Source organism: Mastigoproctus giganteus, chromosome 6 (genome assembly GCF_048544385.1).
Source record: "Mastigoproctus giganteus isolate SK-2022 chromosome 6, ASM4854438v1, whole genome shotgun sequence".
Classification (NCBI taxonomy): Eukaryota; Metazoa; Arthropoda; class Arachnida; order Uropygi; family Thelyphonidae; genus Mastigoproctus; species Mastigoproctus giganteus.
Genome location: NC_143580.1, coordinates 18,785,183 through 18,804,338, shown reverse-complemented (window position 1 = coordinate 18,804,338; position 19,156 = coordinate 18,785,183). Strand labels below are relative to the sequence as shown.

The window sequence follows — 19,156 nt, the reverse complement described above, 5'->3', positions numbered from 1 at the left end:
GTATACAACTTATACGATTCCCTGTATTAAAGTATAAAATAAATTGCAAAATAAAGATTTGTCAACAGTATAAATAATAACTGTTACCACTTACCAGATTATATTGGCTGATCACAAACTTTTCTCTAAGAAGACCATACCGCACCCATATAACAGGCCCATGCACCAGATAGACGCAAAATGTAAGTCGGCTTAGTACAGCCATGATATAGCTGGACAGCATCTTTGTCACCACACCTGCCAGGAAAACGAAAGAGCAATTATAATAAATTGCATCAAACCTCTCTTTTATTCACTTTTAAATTTAATTAGTTTTTTTCGGTTTGAGCCCAAGAACATTTATTATCCACACACACAAATCCTAAACCACAAATGCTGATCAGATCATATTTCACATCCTATCTGTGATCCTTTATAACTTCTTCTTCTACTTCTTGTAGTAGGAGTTTAGGAGCATCAGTGAGCATCTGGATGAAAAACACAGTTTCCAGATAAAATCCACGCTGTCCCTGCCAGAGTCTGACTTACTTAGACAAGTTGTGAAAAAGGCGTATAAAATCACTCCCATCAACGAGGGGACTCCAACTCAGGTCTCTGTGTGGGGAGGACTGTTGTCCTACCAACAAACTGCCCTTCCTTCCAAGCTGCCTGGTAGGAGTGAGGTAAAATCGAATCCTGTCAATGGATTTCTTGTGGGCCTTTAACGCAACATGGCAGAGCTAGGCATAGAGGACATTAGGTAACTAAGGATGAGCAGTGTATGTCCAGAATCAATGAATCAATTTGGTAACTTTATTTATGGCACGCAAATAGGTAGTTCCTTCAGCAATCACATACCTGCCTGATTGGTAGAACAAAGGAACATCAGCCAAGCCAGTCCTGCACACCACGCTATTCGATGAACCCCTGTGTAAAGTTCATTCACTGGAGGAGGGGGAGGGTTACCTCTCACTGCTTCGTATGGTCCGTATAACACACAAAAAGCGAATGTCACAGCAAGACAGGAACCCAAAATGCGAGACACCTGTAGGAGAAATAAAGAATTTTAATGAAGATTTAATAACTTGTATTACAGTAAAACATCAAACTGAAAAATGATATAATAGAATTAAAATGTAGTAACTTTTTATACACTAAAAACGCTTTCCATCTAGTGATTTTGATTTAGCCAATTGGAGAAGAGGGATGAGAGTTACGTGATAATAAGTAACAAATACTACAATACGTAACAGAAGCTTTTCAGTTAGTAAAAATGAAAAAAATGCAACATGGTAGGGATGCACTTGTCTCCTAAGAGCTGCTGGTAGATCACACTAGTGGAACGTTGGTCCATATTCACCACCAGTTCCAGTCCTTTCCAGAAAAACGTGTCGCATATTAAGCAACCACCGCAACCTGCCTGAATATTTGGCAGAACTTGCACGATGGGTTCATGGACTCGTGTCGCTGGCGTCACGTCACACATGAAGGCGTCCGTCGGTATGTTCCAACAGGAATTTAGATTGCTCTGATCGGCGCATTCGTTTCGAACACACCAGAGTCCAAGAGCATGTTATTGAAACCACAGCATTCTCCGTTCACGATGATCAGCTGTGAGGAGAGTGGCCTCTTGGGTCGTCTGCTTTGGAACCATGTACGTTTCAGTGCGCGGGTCATCGTCATTTGGGTCATTGTACTCCCATTCCCTCATTGTCTAGTCGCAGTTCAATTTTATTTCGCCGAATTAATTCTCAGTGAATCTCAAAATTTGTCATTAGCTTCAATAAATTTGTATTCTTTGATTCTGAAATACGAAATGATATTGTCGGTCCAGCCGATTTCCCACATGGCTAATGTGGGAAATCGGCTGGACCGACCAGATGGCCGTTAAAACGTGCTGGGACGTTATAAAGGGGGTCTATATAAAGCGCTTCGAGTGTACATTATGACCATCTACCTAATATGGTGTAGGGCCACCTTTAGTCGTGATCACCGCTTGAACCCTCATGTTCGACTCCACTAGATGCGGATGTCCAGAGGTGTCCTCAACCGGCTGGACAGAAGGATGTCACCGAGCGAGTCACTGCTGTGGATTGGCGAATACTGGGTTTGTTAAGGTTAATGTCAGAGGAATCTGAGGAAAACCCGAAATAGTTGGACACGATCCTCGAAACATTCATTCACAATGGGAGCCTTGTGAAACGAGAGTTTTCTTGATGAAGGGACCCAGTGCTACCTGAATACAGTGTCAACATGTAGGGCAAAATTTAGAACAAAGTAATGCCGAGCTAGCATCTGCAGTGCTGGTGAGTTTGCCATCATATTTGCATCCGTTAAGGGCCATAAGAGAACTGAAACTTTGATTCACCAAACAAGTCCATTCTTTTTTCCAAGAACTGCGCTCCTATGCCCACTGCAAGCGGAGATGTCGATGACGTTTGGTCAACTTGAGTACATGAACAGGTCGCTTACTCTGTAGGCTTGTCTGCAAGAGCGTTCAATGGATGATGGCATAATAGTGGCATAGTATTTAGGTTCAGGCGCCACCGGTGGTTTCCCACATCTGCGCCATATGTACTCTGTGATGAAATGCAGAACTACTGCACAGCCAGAAAAAAAGTGTAATGTCTGGTTAATGTAGTATTGTGCTTTCTTCTGTTGTTGTGTCTGGCTGCTTGGCCGCGGGGCCCATACTGGAACCGTACTTTGCCCGCCACTACCACTGGGAGGTGAGCCAGGCTGCCTATTATATTCTGGCTGCCTCTGCCAGGGTTGCCTGAGCATCCTGACAGAGGCCATATAACAAAAAGAAAAAAGAAAAAAATATGAAAGGAGAAAAATAAAATAATAAAATAAAAAAGATAAAAGGATTTTTTTCTGAAGAGAGCATATGGGGGAGTAAGAAAAGAAGAAGAGGTCAGAATGTGGGAACATTAGTTGGAGTGGACCAATAGGGAAGGCAAGCCACTCTAAGGTAGAGGGAGGAGAAGGCAGTTGAAAATCACAGGAGCACCTGCTCCTGTGGGAATCCTATTCCCAAGGTGCTTGCATTATTGTATTCCAGTCGGGGATCGCAGGGGTGGCACGTCATTCTGTTCTGCCCTGAGTTCCACAAGTCTTGCTCTTCTAGAATTGTATACATTGAATACACATGTTAAGGCTAGGTATGTGGCCTCTTCTTGAAGTAAAATTGACTCCTGATTGCGAGGGTTTCCTTGAATCTCTGTGAAGAATTGAAGTCTGGGATTCTCGCAAGTGAGACACTCGTACGTAAGCTGTTCCCAGGACACTTCTCCACAGTGGCAATATGGGTTATTTTTTATTACCATGGCTGTTAATTTTTGCTGGAATGGTCCATGGCCTGTAAGCAGGAAGGTGACTTGCAATCCAGGCGAGTACCAAGGAGGATGCTTTGGGAAAGTCCGACTTATTGAGGGAATAAACCTTTTGGTGATTGCTCCTTTCGGCGTTGTGTCCTATGTTTCTTCCAGAGGTTTTGTGGGTGGCCAGCAATTTTTCTTCTTACCTTCTTAGGGTCATTTGCATGGTTCAAATGCAAATGACCCTAAGAGGACAGCGGTCCTCAAACTGCCAACCGTGTGTGCGGTTGCAAATCTTGAGTTCGAATCCTATTCAAGTTCCGTTAGGTCCTTTCCCTTCTCTTCCGCTCTGCACCGGCTTTGTACTAACTGACAGAAACTCCCCGTGCCGTTACTATCAGTAAGTCACTCCAAGGTACTGTGGGATGCGTCCAATCGCGAAGATATTGGTGATCATTATGTTGTTGCTCGTGAGTATATTTACATTGAATAATACGATTATTAAGCAATAAATTTTAATTAAAGTGATAAATCTCGTGTGAGACAAATGGCACCATTTTACATTCTTCATTACTAATGCTACATGAATAGAAAATGGAAGGGAGTGAGAGAATCAGGTCGGCCTCTTACTTGATGGAAGTAAAATACTCGTTGAAGTTCCGCAGAAGTTTGTTTGTTGAATGATTTTTAGAAGCATTCGACTCGTGCCATATTATATCCGTGTATTGCGCGTGTGTCCTGGGATCAGTTTGCCTATTGTCAATTTTAATGAAATTATAATTAGATTCTTGGAGATGCCGTGGATCTGCAATCCACAAAGAAGGTTCGGAAGAAGTCGTGCGCAACTGTACCTTTTCCACATTTTGACTTCGCTGGTGAGTACCATCATGGAGTCTGTGGTCAAGTATACGATATAGTACCATCTTGATAGGAACGGTATCCTTAATTGTTCATGATGGAGTGGTCTTACCTGACCAACACAAACAAATTGGACATTATTTAACTTGACATCAGTAAAACTTTGAATACGGTTCCACATGAAAGCTGTTATATAAACTCAAGAAAAAAATTGAGATTACTGTAAGTTGTTTCGTTGACAATTGGGTTGACTAACTGACAGGACGCAAATAGCTGCGTTAAATTCTTATTGTATATTGGGTCTGAGAAGTTGCACGCATTCTTTGGTACATTTGCATGTTTGATGGATGCAAAACGCTAAGGGGAGATGAAAGCATGCAAGCTGAGAGAAAGCATGCCTGAGACCGTCAAATTTATCATTGCTGTGAAAAAAAAACAGTAAAATTACTCCCAAACAAATATTGATGGGATTGAAGCCTATCCTTTTCGATCCTGCGTGGGAGGACAGTGAGTACAGCCACGGTTAGCTTCTATATACTCTTCGTTATATTTGGTATCTATTTTTACGAGAGAAATGTAAATATTTAAAATGCTTACCAATTTTAATCTGATGTCCTTAATTTTCTCGATGAAGTAGGACAGTAGCGTTCCCATAAAATAAGGAGCCAGGTGAAGGTAAGTTTTAAAATGCATGTCTCGACCCACTTGTTCAAAATACCTGCAAAAAAAACAATGAAGGAATTCATAAGAAAATAAACTTCACTCAAACGCCTGCTGTAAGTCAAATTATATTCGATTACTGGACAAATTATGAAATTCTAAATATGAAAAACTGTTGTCAAAGACCCGATAATTGTCAATTATTGGTATTTTTAAATAATTGCATGTTTCTAAAAGCATATTTCATGAAGTGTTCTCAGAGAGAGAGAGAGAGAGAGAGAGGTGTACAATCTCGCTATTTCTAAAGTAGAATCAAACTATAATTGTGACACCATACGGCCACTCAAATAATCATTGCTGAATCCAGTGTTTATTTGTTTATTTGCAGTTTTCCATATAGGGTAGGATGTTCCGATTTCAATAATCATCAGAAGGGAACTGCTAATCTTATGGTTGCTCGAAGTCCATGCAAACAAAGCATTCCTCATACCATGATACCACCACCAGATGCTTCGGTTGCCTTAAAAAGGCAAGCCGGGTCCATTACTTCATGAAATTCTCACCGCACTCTTTGCCTACCATTCAGTGCAAAACAAAATGTATCGGGAGTCGTCTAACCTCTTCATTTTCCTCCATTGTTCCACCGACCAATTACTACGTCTCGGCGATACTGCATGCGGATTTTTCTGTTTTTCACTAAACAAATAGCTTCCGAGTAGGCAGGCAAGTGCCAATACGCAATTTCTTCAGTTCCTTTCTTCAGTTCAGTTCTTTCTACAGCAGTACTGAGATTGCCCTTGTAAGTAACGCAGTTGGTAGGCCGTCGTCCACCTCACAGCGGGTGGAAAAGACCTGAGTTCGAATCCCGTCGTTGATGGGAAAAAGTTTTATTGGTACGTTTCAAAACGTAATTGAGTTACTTTGTCCCATTCGAGGTCATCTTGTTTTTTGTCTCTCAAAAACTCGGGTTTTTCGTCCAGCAAACCGATCTCAAAACATACGCAGTTCACAGACGATACACACAGAGCAATATGGCCTTAGTGGGTGATTCTCTTAATTCCTACAACAACAACAACAATAACAGTTCTGAGCTTGGTTGAATTGAGGTTATATTTGCTACACATTGAGGTCCTATGTTTCTATACAGTTCTCTTTTCAGAATACGAAGGGTTTCCTCTTGAAGCCTTGTTTGTCTATCATATTTACGCCTTTGAGATGTGGAAGAACCGTTTGCTTTTCGGTTTTTTGAGAAAGCAGTTACGTTTTCCATTTCTTGAATCGTGGCTCGTGCACCCACGATAAGACATTTTTCAAAGTCTGACATTGTCCAGTCTTTTATTGAACGAAACAACGTGTCATTACCCCACATTACAGCATTCCTTGCATCTCGAATTTATTTCTATTTCTTCTGTCTATGACATTCTTAATATAAAGGCTCATTTTATTTCGGCCAGGATATGTATTTTTTGTGAACATACACCTGTGTATGGGGGTGTTTGAGCCTGCTTAATATTCAAAGTGTGTGACGCTTTGAATATTGGCAGATAAAACGGAAATAATACGACAAAACCCTGCTTGCTTTTCATTTCGCACCACTCACTGTCTTAAACAATTTTGAGTTTCCTTCATAAGTTACTTCAGCAACTGAGTTACTCCAAGTACTTGCAAAAACAAAATTCCGTGAGGTCTCCAGCGAGGTCTCTGGAGGTGTCCACAGAGGTATATCCTGGGCTCCTCATTTCGAACATTGTCCTTTAGTAGAGGATTTCCAGATCTTTCGACAACACCATTTTTTTTATGAAAACCCTAAACAAGAGAGGAATTAGAACCTATAGTACATAGTATCGTGATTGGGTTGGAAGTTCAGAAGACGAGAGAATATATTTGTTGACATCAGACTTGAACTTCTGTAGATAGTAATTTTCAGGAAAGACGTATGGACGAAGGTTGTTCCAGAGAATGGAAGTTGAATGAAAAAACGAGGAAGCTGAACGGTTGGTTCTGTGAGTTTGAAGTTGGACAGTAAATGGATGTTGGCTGGTGGCGGCACGTTTTCGAAGTGTTTTGAAAGAGAGAGTGGCAATTATAGAAGCCAATTCAGAAGAACAGTGCCCATGGAAGTATCTTTAGAAGAGGCATGCAGCAGAATCAGCACGTGTATGAGACAGCGAGTGGAGAGACTCTGTTAGAGATGAATCATTAATTAACCTAACTGCCCTCTTCTGAATGGAATCAAGAAGCCTGAGAGAGGTTTTGGGGGCACGTATCCATATGTGGGAACAGTATAACATGGTAAGGTGGATTTGCGAATTGTACAGAGTAAATAGCTGTTTGGAAGAAAAGTAACGCCGAGAACGAAAGCGAAAACCAATTTTTTTAGATGCAGAGGAAGCAATATTTGTAACATACTTATCCCAGAGAGATTAGAAGTCAAGGTAATCCCCAAAAGAGATATATCACCTTGCCTAGAAATCGTATTGTCACAAAAGATAAACACAAGAGCAGAAGAATCCTTTTTGCGAGATATAAGACAAGACTCAATTTTAAGGGGATTGAAATCAACTAAGTTGTCTTTGCCCTACTGGAGAATTACTTGGAGATTGGCATTCAAGGAGTTGTTAGCGGATATTCGAGAAGGTAAGGTTTCTCAAAATGGAAAGTGGAATGCAAAGTGCTATCATGCTGTCAATAGAAGAAGGTCATTAATATACAAGAGGAAAGGGGTGCGGGAAAGAACTGTACCTTGGGGGAATCAGAATTAGTGGAGAAGTTAGAAGACAAAGAGCCGTCTACCATCACCCTCAGTGAGTGGCCTGAGGGAAAAGTGGATAACCAATTACAAAAAAACAGTTGGCAAACCATAAAACGGAAGCTTATTTAGAAGACCCTAATGCCAAAAACAATCGAAAGCCTTTCAGATGTCAAGAGTGACTCCTTGTGTTTCACCGACTTCTCCGTACTTGTCCATAAATAGGTAACATAAGCCAGAATATCACCAGTCGCTATACACTGACGGAATCCATACTGGCGATCGTTGCTCAAACGGAAGGTTTCTAGGTAGTTTAAGAGTTGGCGGTTGATTCATTTCTCCATTACTTTAGAAAGAGTAGAAGTAATTGCAATGGGACGATAATTGGATGGGAGGGATTTGCCACCCTTTTTAGCGACTGGCTGGATATGAGCAAATTTCAAGCAGAAGGAAAAACACCTTTGGAATAAGAAAGTGAAAAAAGGCGGCAAAGAATAGGAGTAAGATCAGGAGGACACGTTTTGAGAACAACTGGAGAATTACCATCAGGACCTGATGCTTTCTTAGTATCAAGATTCGTTAAAATCCTTCTGACATCCTTTTGACCGAAGACCACAGGAGGCATTGAATGGAGCCTGTTGGGAATGGTGGGAGGTGTTTTACCAAGATCATTCATACATCATTTGGAGGAAAAATCGAATGCTTAAATGTCAGCTTTATCCTTGGCTGAAATGACAACAGAACTGTCTGGTTTTGACAGAGGTGGGAGCAGAGATGGGCAAAAGCTGCGGCTAATAGCTTTGGCAAGAGACCAGAATGCTCGGCTACCATTAGGGCAAGAAGCAAGTTTTCTACTCTTAGCCTGTTCAAACTCTAGTTTGGACTGATTAATAACTGCTTTGCAATTGTTGCGAACTTTGGTGTAGGCAGAAAATGAAACTGAAGATTTGGAAGCAAATCAATTACGATATGCAACAACCTTCTCTTGAACAACTTTAGCACATTTATTGGAAAACCAAGATTTAGATAAAGGACGAGATTTTGAGGTAGAGGCTGGGATAAAGGATTCCATTCTTACAAAAATAATTTCACTGACACGATATGAGCAAATGTTGACATCAGAAGTTTTGAAACAGTAATCCGACCAAGGAAAAGAAGAAAAGAAATCTCGCAGGTCATCCCATTTTGCATTCGTGTAATGCCAAACAACACGAGGTTGGGAATAGCCATGAAATAAAGGTTCCATTGGAGAAGAGACAATCACCAAGTTTTGAACTGAAGTGCCTAAAGGACCTGTCACTTCCACCGTGTACTTAGAGGGGTTGTTTGTGAGAAAAAGATCAAGCGTGTTGGCTGTATGATTAGGATTGTCCGGTATTCTTGTAGGTAAATGAAGAATCTGTGCAAGGTCATTAGTAATTGCAAAAGCCTCAGCATCTCGACCTGCTGGGTCGGTGTGACTAGAAAACGGAAGCCAGCTGGAGTTGTGAACATTAAAATCACCAAGGGAAATTACCTCACTGTTAAGAAAGTTGGACTGGAGAAAGTCAAGTTGAAAAGAGAGGAAGTCAAAGAGCTCCAAATGAACAGTGGATTTGGGAGAACGGTAGAGGCAACAAATAAAGTTTACACAATGAAGTAGAGAGATTTTAAGTCAGAGGAGATCGAAAAGAGGAGATTCCAAATTACCAAGTCTCTGACAGGGAATATCGGAACGGACATATGCACAAGTACCATCTTTGAAGCGAAAGGAATCATACAGCGAATAATTTGGATAACTGTGATGGGCAGTGGTTGAATCCACTGATAACTGAGATTCTGTTAGAAAACGCACATGGAGTTTGGGAGACTGCAACTAGAAATGGGCATCATTGAGGTTAGAACTGAAACCACGCATATTTGTGAAATGAACTAAGATGTGGTTGGGAGGTTGAAATCTTTTCCCAGATAAGCTTGCTCTATTAGTTTGAAAATTCATTGTGTATACAATAGTAAGAAAACGTAGACGAGGGGAATGCTGTATGCAGTAATGAAATTTTTGGATAAGGCGTACACATGGTAAGAATATACGCAGGTCCTTGACATAACGTGGCCTCGAGAATGCCCCTCGCATACACACTACTCGGACTCCCTCCAGTCACTATCTGGCAGAGTAGAGGTAGCAAGATTATACACTACCTGATCCGGAAACCTCCTAAAGAGTTACCAATAGGTATAGGTATAGGTATGTTGAGGGTCGGACGGCTCCGGGGATTTCTCTCATCTGGGCGTATGTTCTATGTATCGAGTGACAGTACCCTGTCTATGCTAGAGGTTTAAAAATAATGTATGGGTCATTTGGAATGCAGTTTGTTGTGCCCATTGTTCAACCGGCCTGTTGGCCTCCGGGCCCCCAGTGGCACTCGGCGTTACCATTCCTAGCGACGGGGACGTCGGCCGGGTGTACCAAGAGACTAATTATACTCAGCGCAGACTGCGCAGCATAAAAATAGCGTTGTCAGGGTTAGGACACATTGTAGTACCTCTGAGGAAAGAGAGAAAGAAACGGAGCAAGTCAGGACGGACCTTATTATGCCAGGAATTTGACATCGTGTTCGCGAGTCCATGAGACATCGATGTGAGGCTTGTATTCAGGCAGAAGGTGGAATTACTATAAGGTGATGTGAACCGGTAAGTGTCATAGACAGACCTTCAAAACTCGGACAGCATGCATTTCAGGAACTATGTTGATATAAAATATTTTTATTCTCTACATTGAGGAACTCATTCCTGAAGTTATGACGTGTAATTTTCAGACACCCTGTATACAGCTGTGTGTATATTTAGTCTTGTATGCTCTCGTGGAGGGAAAAGACCTGAGTTCGATTCCCGTGGATGATGTGAGGAATTTTTAGGGGATTTTTTCACAACGTGGCTGAGTTAGTCGGTCTCAGGCGAGGGAGGATGGTTTTTTTCCTCTCGGAAACTCGGGATTATCGTCCATTAAAACAGAAAATCGACCACAGAACACAACCAATATACAGATCACACAGAGCAATGTGGCTTTAGTTCTGATGCTCCTAAAACCCAACTATAACAACAATCTTGTATAATAAGAATAATTTCCATTGATCGAATAGAAAGTACAAATCTGTATATTCAGTGTAATCAGGATCAACGTGCTCGAAGCATTTTCTTTCTAATATAAAGTAACGTCTTATGGATGATGTGAAATGGTATAACTTTTTATTAACAGAAGAGTTAAAATAGAGAAATAACATTAATTATGACAATTACTTTTATAATGCTGTAGTAAGAAATAATTTGAAATTTATGAAACAAAGAATACTCACTCAGCGCTAGGAATTGAAACCGTCGGGATCGGTGGATATTTATTCAAGTAAGAAATTACTGCGGTGGCTACGCTTCCACCCAAAGGGAGGAGAACTGCAATTGCAATTCCCACCAAGGGTTTCCTAAAAGGTAAATTTTGTTCATTATTATTCACTTTTACGAATTGTTTGAAAACTTACACGGCTTTTACAAAATTAAGCGACACACTGTAATATATTTTCCACATAAATGCAATGAACAAATCATTGTATCCGAAAGATGGCCCTTATTTCGATTGCTGGTGCAAATTATTGTGGTCTGGCTTGACAGCGACGTTCCTTTTCAGCAACCACACCTTCTATCCGGGGCGAAAAGAATCAAGTTCGAATGCTGTCAATGGCGCGTGAAACTTCTCTGCACTTATTTAAAAACGTGGATGAGTTAGTCGGTTTCAGGCAAGGGTCGCATGGTTGTTTCTCCCTAACTCTCTGGTTATTCTTTCAGAAAGCCAACAGAAGACCACATGCAATTATGGACATGATACACAAAAGGCATACATTTGAGAGAAAAACAATACCTCAAGAGCGAAGCCGTCTTATTTTAAGGAGGACTGTGAGGTAATATTGGACAACCAAGGTGCAGCAAATAACATCTGAATTGAACCAAGCCCAGAACAATCATACATATTTCAACCGTACCATGCAAAGGAAATTGAAGAAATGAGCTATTTACAGTTGCCTGACTATTTGGAACCCACTTGTTTAAGAGAAAAACATATTTATAAGATCATATAATTTGATCTTAGTTGTTGATATTACTAAAATCTACAGCAACAACAACAACTGATACAACGATCAAAATAACATTACTGGAATGACTGATAACGATCTGCTTGGATTTTGGATCTTATCTCTAAACTCAAATTGCCTGATGAAAATCCATTATTGTAATGTAAGGGATCCTATTTGAATAGCAGCTTTTTTCAAACTAAGTCCAAGTTAAGTTTAATGCAGCAGAATAGACAAACGAAATATGGAATATTCCCAATTTACAGAAAATAACAACCAAAACAATCAAACTTCTACAAATTCTCATATATGCACACATGCCTTCATCAATATCATCGATAAATACAGAAAACAACAGTGGGCACAAAACTGAACCCTGGAGAACTCCACATCGGTCCCAAAGAACAGTATCCATTGAATACCACTCTCTCTCTCTCTTCTCCCACTCAACCATCCCTTTATCCACAGCAGCAATGTGCTCTTAATGCCATACTGCTCCAATTTGTAATGTTCCGTGTGCAACGGTATCAAAAGCTTTTCTGAAATCCAAGTATATGTTACCACAATCCTTATGCCACTTCCTCAGTAAGAAGCTGCAGTATGTACAGACAAAAACCCATAAGAATTAACTTCGCCATTACCCAAAATATAAAACTGCGAAAACATTTTAGGGAATGGTGGTACATTAGTGGGTTTAATATACGTTTTGTAATTAATTCACAGTTGGGGAGATTCTTATCTATTTCTGTATCTTACCTGTAGAGAGGGATCAGAACCAGCAGGGCGAGAATGTGGAGTTGGAAATCTGCACTTAAGTACCAAGTGTGAATCATGCACTAAATAAAAATAAAAAGAATCAAACGAAAATTTAATGCATTGAAATGGTGTTGTTTTTTGTTGTTCTTATTTTGGATTCTTTTAGAATTATAGTAGTGACGGGTGTAACAAAGACGCAAGAGTGTTTCTGTCTTCATTAGAAAAGAAATGGGAAAATGTTTTAAACAAAAAACAGCAAATGTTAAAAAAAAAGAATTTATAACGGAGAACATTTAAAATAGTCCTCCTCGGACACTTGTAATTGTCATATCTATCTTTCACTATTTGAAAACATTCTCGAAATCAACCAAATTTAGCATTAGAATTACCATTAATTGAGGCATATGATGCAAGAAAGCAAGCGTTTACAACATCAGCCAAAAAAAACCCCTTCCCATTTCACCCATCCATCCGCTCCAAATGTTTGTCTAGGTCAGCCTTAAATTTATTTAAAATTTCAAATTCCACAACAGTTGGAAATCTATTCCAGCAATCAACTACCCGCTGGCTGAAGACAAACTTCCGCACATCTATTCTACAACTGTCTTTCCTCAATTTGAATCTATGCCCCACCCCAGGTTCTTAATCTGAGCAAGCGGAAGAATCCCGTCAACAGTGAGCCTGCTGAACCCATTCAAGGACTTATACACTTCGATAAGATCACCTCACACGTGCCTAGCCTCAAGATGCTGCAACGTGCAGTACAACTTACCTTTCTTGTTCCTCTCATCAATCTTGTTGTCCCTCTGAGTACTCGTTCTAGCAACTCTACATCCTTCCTATAATGAGGCCTCGAGACCTGTACACAGTACTCAAATTGTGACCTGACCAATGCCTTGTATAACGGGATGATCATCGCCCTGTCCCTGCTAGAAAAATTCATATATATCATTCACAAAACTCCACGACCTGCTCTGGCAGACCATTTGCAATGCTCAGAGAACGTCATATCTCACTGCCCAATTACCCCTAGTTCTTTTTTATTCTCCACCTCCCTGAGAGTAGTACCACAAAGTTGGTTCATTTCTCTTGGGTTACTGCTACCCACATGCAGTACTTTGCGTTTGTCAATGTTAAACTTCAGTTGCCACTTCTCAGCCAACCTTCTCAACTTTTCTAGATCCTCTTTCAGTAGCACACTATCTTTACTATCATTAACAACCCTGCTAACCTTTGCATCATCTGCAAACTTGGACATGAAGCCTGATATGCTTTCATCGATATCACTGAAAAAAACACAAAACAACAATGTTTCACCGAACCCTTGGGGACTCCACTAATAACATTAGTCCACGTACGGTAATGTCCATTTATTACCACTCTTTGCCGTCTCGCACTCAACCGTCCCTTTATCCATTGCATTAACTTGCCCTTAATGCCATACCTCTCCAATTTGTACAGCAGTCTTCCATGTGCAACCGTATCAAAAACTTTCCTGAAATCCAGTTCTCATCCAGTTCTTTTGTGACCACATCGTAGTATCCAGTCAAATTGGTCAGACAAGACCTCCCCTTAACAAACCCATGCTGTGTCTGAACTACTACTGCTGTCTTGTCTTTTTTTTTTTTTTTTTTTTTTTTTATATGAGAACCCCAAACACGAGAGGTATTGGAACCTATAGTACTTAGTACCGTGCTTGGGTTGGAGGTTGAGACGACGAAAGAAGATATTTGTTGACATTGGACTTGAACTTCTGTAGATTGTAATTTTCAGGAAATACGTATGAAGGAAGGTTGTTCCAGAAAACGGCAGTTGAATGAATAAATGAGGAAGATGAAAAGTTGGTTCTGTGGGTTTGAAGTTGGACAGTAAATGGATGTTGGCTGGTGGCGGCACGTGTTCGCACTGTTTTGAAAGAGAGAGCGGGAATTATAGAAGCCAATTCAGAAGAACAGTGCCCATGGAAGTATCTGTAGAAGAGGCATGCAGCAGAAACAGTACGTCTATGAGAAAGCGAGTGGAGAGACTCTGTTAGAGATGAATCATTAATTAACCTAACTGCCCTCTTCTGAATGGAATCAAGAAGCCTGAGAGAGGTTTTGGGGGCACCACCCCAGATGTGGGAACAATATTCCATGGCAGGGCGGATTTGCGATTTATACAGAGTGAGCAGCTGTTTGGAAGAAAAGTAACGCCGAGAGCGAAAGAGAAAACCAAGTTTTTTAGATGCAGAGGAAGCAATATTTGTAATGTGCTTGTGCCAAGAGAGATTAGAAGTCAGGGTAATCCCCAAAAGAGATATATCATTTTGCCTAGAAATCGGAGTGTCACTAAAGATAATCATAGGAGCAGAAGAATCCTTTTTGCGAGATATAAGACAAGACTGAGTTTTAGAAGGGTTGAAATCAACTAAGTTGTCTTTGCCCCACTGGAGAATTACCTGAAGATCGGCATTTAAGGAATTGGCAGCAGATTTTCGAGAACTTGAAGCTGATTGAGCTGGACAAGGTTTCTCAAAATGGAAAGTTGAATGCAATGTGCTATCATCGGCAAAACTATGGATAGGATTTCCAGTCAATGGAAGAAGGTCATTGATATACAAGAGGAAAAGAGTGGGGGAAAGAACTGAACCTTGGGGGACACCGGCATTAGTGGAGAAGTTAGAAGACAGAGAGCCATCTACCATCACCCTCAGTGAGCGATCAGAGAGAAAACTGGATAACCAATTACTAAAAACAGTTGGCAAACCATAAGATGGAAGCTTGTTTAGAAGACCTTTATGCCAAACACGATCAAAAGCTTTTGAGATGTCAAGAGCAACTACTTGTGTTTCACCGAACCTTTCCATTGAATTAGTCCATAAATGGGTAACATAAGCCAGGATATCACCAGTGGATCGACACTGACGGAATCCATACTGGCGATCGTTGATCAGACGGAAGGTTTCTAGGTAGTTTAAGAGTTGCCGGTTAATTGATTTCTCCATTACTTTAGAAAGAGTAGAAGTAATTGCAATGGGACGATAATTGGATGGGAGGGATTTGTCAGCCTTTTTAGGAACTGGCTGGATATGAGCAAATTTCCAAGCAGAAGGAAAAACACCTTTGGAATAAGAAAGTGAAAAAAGGCGGCAAAGAATAGGAGTTAGTTCAGGAGCACAGATTTTGAGAACAAATGGAGAAATACCATCAGGACCTGGAGCTTTCTTAGCATCAAGATTCATCAAAATCCTTCTGATATCCTTTTGACGGAAGACCACAGGAGGCATTGAATGGACCGTGTTGGGAATGGTGGGAGGTGTTTTACCAAGTTCATTAATACATGAGCTGGAAGAAAAATGGGATGCTAGCAAGTCAGCTTTATCCTTGGCTGAAGTGACAACAGAACCATCTGGTTTGGACAGAGATGGAAGCAGAGATGGGCAAAAGTTGCGGCCAATAGCTTTGGCAAGAGACCAGAATGCTCGGCTACCATTAGGGCAAGAAGCAAGTTTTCTACTCTTAGCCTGTTCAAACTCTAGTTTGGACTGATTAATAACTGCTTTACAATTGTTGCGAGCTTTGGTGTAGGCAGAAAATGAAACTGAAGAATTAGAAACAAGCCAATTACGATATGCAACATTCTTCTCTGGAACAGCCTTAGCACATTTATTGGAAAACCAAGGTTTAGAGAAAGGACGAGATTTTAAAGTGGAGTGTGGGATAAAGGATTCCATTCCTGCAAGAATAATTTCACTGACACGATCTGAGCAAACGTTGACATCAGAAGTTTTGAAACAGTAATCAGACCAAGGAAAAGAAGAAAAGAAGTCTCGCAGGTCATCCCATTTTGCATTCTTGTAATGCCAAACAATACGAGGTTGGGAATAGCCATGAGATAAAGGTTCCATTGGAGAAGAGACAATCACCAAGTTGTGATCTGAAGTGCCTAAAGGACCTCTCACTTCGACCTTGTACTTAGAAGGGTTGTTTGTGAGAAAAAGATCAAGCGTATTGGCTGTATGATTAGGATTGTCCGGTATTCTTGTAGGTAAATGAACAATCTGTGCTAGGTCATTAGTAATTGCAAAAGCCTCAGCATCTCGACCAGCTGGGTCGGTGTGACTAGAAAACGGAAGCCAACTGGAGTTGTGAACGTTAAAATCACCAAGGAAAATTACCTCACTGTTAGGAAAGGCGGACTGGAGAAAATCAAGTTGCAAAGAGAGGAAGTCAAAGAGCTCCAAGTGATTGGTGGAGTTGGGAGAATGGTAGAGACAACAGATGAATTTGACACAATGAGGTAGAGAGATTTTAAGCCAGAGAAGATCAAAGAGAGGAGATTCCAAATTGCCAAGTCTCTGACAGGGAATATCAGAACGGACATATGCACAAGTACCACCTTTGAGGCGAAAGGAAGCATACAGCAAATAATTTGGACATCTGAGATGAGAAGTAGTTGAATCAACTGATAACTGAGATTCAGTCAGAAAAAGTACATGGGGTTTGGAAGACTGCAAGTGGAAATGGACATCGTTGAGATTGGAATTAAGTCCACGTATATTTGTGAAATGAATTAGGAAGTCCTTGGGAGGTTTAGATCTTTTCGCAGATAAGCTTGCTCTATTATTTTGACAATTCATGGTGTATTCAATAGTAAGAAAAAGTGGGTGGGACATGCTGTATGAAGTAATGAAATTTTTGGATATGGCGTACATGTGGTAAGAATATACCCAGATCCTTGACATAACGTGGCCTCGACAATGCTCCCCGCATACACACTACTCGGACTCCCTCCAGTCACTATCTGGCAGAGTAGAGGTAGCAAGATTATACACTAGCTGATCCGGAAGCCTCCTAGAGAGTTACCAATAGGTTCGGTCCGGTGTACTAACTAGCGGCCGGCCTGCGAACACCGCTTTAGAGCTCTACCCTCGAAATGTAAGGAATATTGGATCTCGCCACGACAGTCATCATAACCTCAAAAATCATCAATTATACAGCATGATGGAAGAGATAGGGAAGGGTTGGCCGGAACTTAGCTCTAGAGACTAAACATGGGTTCCACCACTTCAAGCCTCCAATAAGCAAAGTGGTGGTATTTCACCGGTTGATGAGAGTCATCTACCACCTAGTACTGCCTGGTAACATAGAGGGGCGGCGTTCCTCCATGTGGTGTGGGCGCCACACCTCGACCCCTGCTTACGTTGGTTCACACCTGGGTGGTCACCCACCATGTACTTGTGCATGGAGGTTATACCCAGGTCTAGGTGATCCTTAAACAGTGACTCCATTATTTTCGGAAAAGAAGTTAAACTAACAGGTCTATAATTATTTGTGCCACCCTTTATGAATTGGGGTGACATTTGCACTTCTCTAGTCCGTGAGGACCTCCCCTGAGTCCAATGGTGCTCTCATAATTTTGGCTAAGGGTTTGCATATTTCCCTTGCTGATTTCTTCGTTATAACTGGATAGATTTCATCCACCCCAGGTGCCTTTTTTATGTTTAACTTCAACAATTTCTTCTCCACCTTGCAATCAGTTATTAAAAAATCCTTTATCTCTCTGTTAGAGTTTGATAAACTTCTGGCATTCCCTTCCTCGAATAACTCCTCATGTGTGAATGTCGATGCAAAATACTCATTCAGTTTATCAGCTACATGAGCAGGATCATCAACAGTCGAACCATCGATATCAAGTGGACCAATCTGATTTATCCTCTTCCTTCTAGAGTTCTCATAAGTAAAGTACTCTTTGCTATTTTTCTTCGCGTCATTTGCCCAAGATTTCTCTAATCCGCCTGCGCCTGCCCAACCTCCTTTGTGATTTGATTACAAACTAGTTTATATCTTCCATAGGCTTCTTTGTCACCTGATATTTTATGAACATCCCAAAAATTTTTCTTTCCTGCGACGGGCCTCATTATTTCATCCGACATCCATTTAGGCTTGAACCACGAACAGTATTTCCTAATTGGTATGAATAGCCTAATAGCCTCCAAAATTAAGTCCCTGAATGATTCCCATTTAGAATTCAACGTTGATAGCATCATCAGTTGATCCCAATGTACAGGATTTAAAAACTGTCTGAGACCCCTGTAGTCACCTTTACTAAAGCAAAAGCGCTTCGCTTCAGCCTTGATGGTAGTTACATCTTTAACTAATTCGCACATCAGCAAACTGTGGTCACTGCCACCTAGTGGTTCATTTATCTGCATATTCTTAATGCACGAATCATCACTGCAGATAATCATATCAATGGTATTACTTCCTCTGGTTACCCCTCGACCATGTTTCTGTAGAAAACAATCCTCCAATAAATCCACAAAAGTCTTGCTAGCGTGCGAGTGACCAATCACAAGTACCAGTGGCACATCTCTGATATCCCAACAATATCTATCGTTGATGTCTTCCCCAACACCTCAAATTCATCAATTTTATTGACTTTACTTCTAGCATTGGTATATATGCAAGAATACATGCACTTGTTCTTACTCTTAGTTACCCTAATACAACCCTTGTTCCATGATGACTCCCAGTAGTTCTTGAAGTCCCCAGCAACTTTCTCTCTAGGCTGCTGCTCATTACAATAGAAGAAGTGCAAAAATCACTTTCGCTTCTGCTTGCGGCTACTGTTAATCTTTTATTCTGTGAATCCCCAAACTAGCAGTTTTCCGACCCACCTAACACTGCCTCGATAGAATCAGCAAATATTCTTACACCCTTTCTATTTAAGTGTATCTCATCCCTGTAGAA

The 19,156-nt window shown here is 40.9% G+C and overlaps 1 protein-coding gene across 1 annotated transcript in view; it reads right to left on the bottom strand.

The window, feature by feature from the left end:
* The window catches only part of LOC150084028 (nose resistant to fluoxetine protein 6-like), a 51,820-nt gene that overhangs the window by 4,872 nt on the left and 27,792 nt on the right, over positions 1 to 19,156 (bottom strand). Inside the window, exons 7-9 of the mRNA XM_090375759.1 lie at positions 12,423 to 12,502; positions 838 to 1,024; positions 95 to 237 (exon numbers count right to left, since the gene is read on the bottom strand). Coding sequence (XP_090231885.1) covers positions 95 to 237; positions 838 to 1,024; positions 12,423 to 12,502 — 410 coding nt within the window. The remainder of the gene's footprint in view (positions 1 to 94; positions 238 to 837; positions 1,025 to 12,422; positions 12,503 to 19,156) is intronic.